Genomic DNA, 6,008 nt, shown 5'->3' on the forward strand with positions numbered 1-6,008 from the left:
GGGAGTTATTCCGATTTTACTAGCAACGAGCGGAGAGATATATGATAAAGTAGATTCGGGATCAATCAATGCATATACAGATCGAGAGAAAACCAATAATGTACCTGTGACAACATTTGACGACGCCTCCTGATCCTGGCAGCTAGCCAATGCATATATACGGTTTGAAGGACCGCTAGAATCAGAAACCCCGCCACGACTTCGACCACGGCCTGCCAGTGATGGCATACCTCATCCCGCAGAATGTGCAGCTGGAGGGGTAGACGATGAACCAGCAACTGATCCTGCCGGCTGAACTGCGCCAGCTGCACCACTCGCCAACGGACAATCTCGCATGATATGGCCTTGACGGCCGCAAGAAAAGCAGGCTCCTGTAGCTCGATAGCACTCCCCGGGATGTGATCTCCCACAATAAGAACACCGAGGCATAGGGGGCCTAGACTGACCAGAACCTCTGCTCGTCTGTGGACCTGATGCTCTAGAACTTTGGCCGGCCCCAGACGGCCCTGCATCATCAAGTCGTCTGATGGCGGACTGCGTACTCCGGCTTAACAGAGGAAGATATCCACCGGACTGCTGCTAAGGCTACTCGCCTCGGAAATCTCCAGAATACCCCGCTAATCTAGACCTCTTGGGCGGCCTCCTGTCACAATCTCTACCAGAATAATCTCCCCTGTGTCGGTCCTCCATTCCCTGCGCATAGAACTATAGTCAGCCAATATCTACGCCGACCTGAGATGCCATCGCCATATAGCTGTCAACCAAATAACGATCTAACCCTATCACGTACCGATACATCCTGTCCTCCATATCAGCTACAATAGTAGGTGCATATCGGGCCAGAGAATCAAACTCCAAGCTGTACTCTCGAACACTCCTGCCTCGCTGCCTCAGCTATAAAAATCTATCAACTCTCGCCCGCCGCAGCTCCGGAGGCAAGAAGTGGCTGAGGAAGGCAGCTGCAAACTCATCCCATACCGTTGGGGGAGCACCCTCACCCCTGGACAGCTCCCAGGACTCATACCAGTTAATCGCAACATGCCGTAACCTGTGTGAAGCTAACTCAACAGACTCAGTCTCAGAAGCCCTGATCAGTCTCAATGAGCGCTGCATCTGCCGAATAAAATCCTAGGGGTCCTCCTCGGGCTTAGACCCGAAAAACTCTGGAGGATTACATGTCAGGAAATCGCGGACCCTCAAACTATCACGTCTGTAATCATCATCACCTCTCTGCCCACGTCCGCGAGCCTGACCAGCTACTATCGTCGTCAGCAACTGCACAGCCTCCTTTAGTACCCTATCCTCTGCCCTAGGCTGAGGAGCTGGAGGCTCGGGCGCTGGAGCCTCTGGAGCTAATGGGGGAGCTGCTCCAGGCTCCTCCGGTGGTGGTGTAGCAAACCCTTCTGACTGGGGCATAATATTTGGCATAGTCTGAGCACGAGCCCGGGTAGCTCTCGGCCTTCGACTCGTCCATCCGACCACTGCTTTGCCCTTCTGGGCCGCCATCGCCTTTTTTGGAGGCATCACTGAAAAATACAACAGCCGATTAGAAAAGGAATTCATCCTAATAGCACAGCTCTCGCGCACGATCTAAGATTCAAAGAAAAGTAACACCCTAAATGTCCTGCAGCCTCTTGTTTATAGATGTGGTGCACAACACACCGATAAACAGAACTCTACGAGACACGGTCTGTAGACACTCCGAGGACAAACCGCTCTGATACCACTTTTGTCACGACCCAGCCCCGTGGGCCGCGACTGGTGCCCTATTAGGACACCCAAACGAACTTACATACCAAATTATCATATTACAAAATAATTCCAATTTAATATTAGTCTCAATCAGAATAGCAGGCTATCCTAAATTTCAGTAGCTGCGTGTGCAGAAAATAATTTATCAAACCAAAAAGGGGCAACGGAGGGTGCGTCACCGGATACGTACATATATATAAACATATGGGCCGTTTTGGCCGTTATAACAAAAGGGGTCGCATTAAGACACAAATCATACGCGAACGAACATACACGACACATGACCCACACCTATATCTACAGGCCTCTACCAAAGCATAACGAAAACATATGATGGGACAGGGCCCCGCTGTACCCAAATATTCAAATACATAAGAGTGTGTATATCAGAAAGGCATATACCAAAATATGGCTGCGAGTCAATAGAGCACTCTGTAGTAGAAGAAGGTATGCATCCTACGCCGATAGATCTAGAACGTCTATACCTGCGGGCATGTAACGCAACCCCCGAAGAAAGGGGGTCAGTACGAAATATGTACTGAATATGTAAAGCACATGTGTAAGGAATATAAATCATAACTGAAAGAGAGGGTACACGGAGCACATACCAAACCAGAACATCAAAATCTGTACTGAAAACATATGTACATAATGCAAGTAAAATCATGCATAAGGCGTAAGAACGTGGTCACCACCCTGGCGCTGGTGCCACAACACATCATACTCCAGAAGGTTTCAAATCTCCGTACCAACCCCAAACATATCGTATCATCACAGCATGCCATATCATCAGAACATATCATATACCATGTCACATCATATCACCATAGACGGTACCCGTCCCTATGGCGAGGTCTTGGGACCCGTAACACATCATACTGCCGAGTATATTATAGGGCGCATGATTACAAAGCCGGCCCGGGTTCCGGCGAACGATATCATAGTAATATGCACGAGCGGAGTAGTGAGAAACTAATGCAGCACATATATATATATCAAACATTTCTGAAATTATGTTTACAGTCCCAAAACGGGTATTAGAACATAAGGAGACGATCAGGATATTATTATTTTATTCTTAGTTTTTGTAGGAAAACTCATGGGCAAAAGTTATCCCTTTATGTTATATCAGAATAAACTAGATAGGATAACTAGGTGAATTTCGGAGCTAGTGGGCCCACCTTTGGCCAAGCCGAGGTGGCGTACATAAATTTCAAATATTTGGCCCTACGGAGTCATCTATCAAGGTTGTAGGATGATGCGGTCATATAAGTAGAAGTTACGGATATTTGCATGTTTCTTTTCAACATACATGAATTTTTAATTCAATTTCACTGAATGGATTTCTAGGAAATTTAAGCTTGGATTCTCATGAGTAGAGTTTTTCCCGAGACTCAAATTACAACCTACTACACTTAGGATATGCCAAAACAAGAAAAAGAGGAGCTTTACATACCTTATCCGCTTCTTACGCTCACTCAAATTCAAATCCCGTTTCTTCCAAAATCTACAAATGGTCACAATTACCAATTGTAGATTATAAGCCTTTAAGAGTTTAATTTTTTTTTCCTTTACTTGCCTACAAAAATTTGGGCAGCACCTCCCCTATAAATTCAACATCCCCGAGAATTTAACTCGGCTAGAATATCAACAACAACACCCACAAGCATACCAATAATATCAACAATTACTACAAAGCACAATTTACACTAAAATTCTTTCTTCTTCTTCTCTTTTGTCACATAAGGCCACAAGTTCTATTCCACCTCACCTTCAAACTAATATCAATATTTCATATTCATTTACTAGCTCAAGACCACGTAATCATAATTCGAAAGAAGTTAACATTATGCCATACAATATGTAAGAATTCCACCAAAACCATAATCCACCCAAAACTTCTACGAATGTAACGAAACTACCAAATTGCATTGTCTCCTTCCAAATTCATTAAGAATAACAATAATCCACATACTAGAATTCTATTTCCATAATTACACAAAAACTATACTAAAATCACATAATTCTCTATAACAACTTATAACCAATTTCAATGTCGTCTCGAATTATTAAACTTTTAGTTACACCATAATCGCCATAATGACACCACTAACAAGCTAAATAAAGTTCAATTCCTCTTCTCCCAACCATCACACCACATGACCACACACACCCACTTGCACACCCATATGGTCATACACCCACATGCATCATAATTACATGATTTCCACTTAATTCCACTAGCTACAACACATAGACTTCTTCCATAACATAAAAAGATAGAATTCTTACCTTTTCTTGAATTTTCGACTTGCCACAAATGAAATTTTCTCGCTCAATTAATTATACCACGTTGAAGAGGGCCTCGAACTTGACAAGAATTCAAGAAGATAAGATTTTTGGATCAAAGTTGAAAAACTTGGAATTTTTCCCCTTTTCTTCCTTTAGTATCGGTCTCTTCTTCTCTTGGAAGATGACTTAGCTCTCTTTGGAAGTCTTGAAACTTTTAGAGACACATATACTAAATAGATGATGGGCCAATATAATTAATGAACTAAATTTTCAAGGCTTGGGCCATATCATGTATTGTGCCCTAATTTCTCTTATTCCTTATTATTTTTTTTAAAGCCCAACTATAAGTCTTACTAGTAATTCACAAAATTAGTTTCCAAAATTTCCAATTTTTTTACCCTCGGTCTTCCTCCGTATTTCCACACCACTTTTTTTTTCCTGAACATCACACTGGTACTAATTGAAATAAATAAAATAATTTACAACCTCATTCTTTGCAAGCCAAAAATATTTTTTTCCTCTTTCCGAATGCGCAAAGGTGCGAGATGTAACAACTTATCGGTCTAAAATTTCCATCGGAACCTCCTTATAAGTCAAATTATCCTAAACATTCACATCTTCCAATGGTACAATAGAATTTAGGTCATCCACGATCTTTCTCAACATTAATACATGAAACACCGGATGAACCATAGCTAATTCAAATGGCAATTCTAACTCATATGCCACCTTGCCAATACGTCTTAATATCTTGTAAGGTACAACATACCTAGGACTCAATTTCTCTTTCTTACCAAAATGCATTACACCCTTCATGGGTGAAATATTCAAGTAAACCCAATCATCCATATCAAATTCAAGCACTATTTTCCTAACATCCGAATAGGGCTTTTGACGACTTTGAGCCATCTTCAACCTCTCTCTTATGAGTCTAACCTTTTCTATAGTATCTAATACCAAATTAGGACCAATCAATGCCACCCACTTCAAACCATCTCACTGAGGACCTACACCTCCTTTCATACAAAGCTTTGAAAGGAGCATTTAAATGCTAGAATGATAACTATTGTTGTAGGCAAACTCAATCAATGATAGGTGCTCATCACAACTTTCCTTGAAATTGATGACGCATGCCCTCAACATAACCTCTACTGTTTGAATCATTCTTTCGGCTTGGCCATTGGTTTGAGGGTTAAAAGTGGTAGTTAACTTGACTTTCTTACCAAGACCCTTTTGAAACAACTTCTAAAAATGTGGACTAAATTGAGTACCTTAGTCCGATATAATAGACACAGAGACACCATAAAGTCTTACCATCTCACAAATATGCAACTTAGCATAGTCTTCAGCACTATAAAAGGTCTTAACTGGTAGAAAATGTGCCAATTTAGTCATTCAATCCAAAATAACCCAAATAGAGTAATGGTTTTTCTTAGTACGAGTTAAACCCGTCACAAATTCTATATTCACATCTTCCCACTTCTAAGTAGGAATCTCTGTCTTGAGCCAAACCTTCTGATTTTTTATTCTTAACCTTTACTTGTTGACAATTAGGACACCTTGCCACATAATTCACTATGTCCTTCTTCATGCCATTTCACCAATACACTTCATTCAAATCACGGTACATCTTGTTGGATCCCGGATGAATCGAATACCGAGAACTATCGGCCTCATCCAGTATCAACTCTCTTAGACCATCCATATTAGGCACATACAAGCACCCTTGGTAACGAAGTATTCCATCTCCTCCTTGGAAGAAAACCTCAATGACTTTTTCGGCATCCAACTTCTTCAACTCAACCAACATTGGATCACTATCTTGAACCGTTTTGAACAAAAATACCACCCTCATTGGAATCGACCAAACAGACACCTAAACAGGCCAATCTATGTACCTTCTTGACCAACTCCTTCTTACCCCTCTTCAATATGGGCAACACTATTTATAGACAATCTATTAA

The 6,008-nt window shown here is 41.7% G+C and overlaps 1 protein-coding gene and 1 long non-coding RNA gene across 2 annotated transcripts; both read right to left on the minus strand.

Annotated features, from left to right (window-relative positions):
* Nucleotides 1-231: 231 nt before the first annotated feature.
* On the minus strand, nt 232-1,113 carry LOC129875638 (uncharacterized). Its single transcript, XM_055950925.1, has 3 exons — nt 979-1,113; nt 733-894; nt 232-534 (listed from the first exon to the last, which is right to left on the minus strand). Exons 1-3 carry the CDS (start codon nt 1,111-1,113, stop codon nt 232-234), a joined length of 600 nt encoding a protein of 199 aa, XP_055806900.1.
* Nucleotides 1,114-2,213: 1,100 nt separating this feature from the next.
* On the minus strand, nt 2,214-4,185 carry LOC129877265 (uncharacterized). The gene is made up of 3 exons (XR_008763503.1): nt 4,045-4,185; nt 3,209-3,259; nt 2,214-2,237 (listed from the first exon to the last, which is right to left on the minus strand). It is a non-coding gene; the product is annotated as an uncharacterized LOC129877265 (long non-coding RNA).
* Between the last annotated feature and the right edge of the window lie 1,823 nt (nt 4,186-6,008).

This window comes from Solanum dulcamara, chromosome 12 (genome assembly GCF_947179165.1).
Source record: "Solanum dulcamara chromosome 12, daSolDulc1.2, whole genome shotgun sequence".
NCBI lineage: Eukaryota > Viridiplantae > Streptophyta > Magnoliopsida > Solanales > Solanaceae > Solanum > Solanum dulcamara.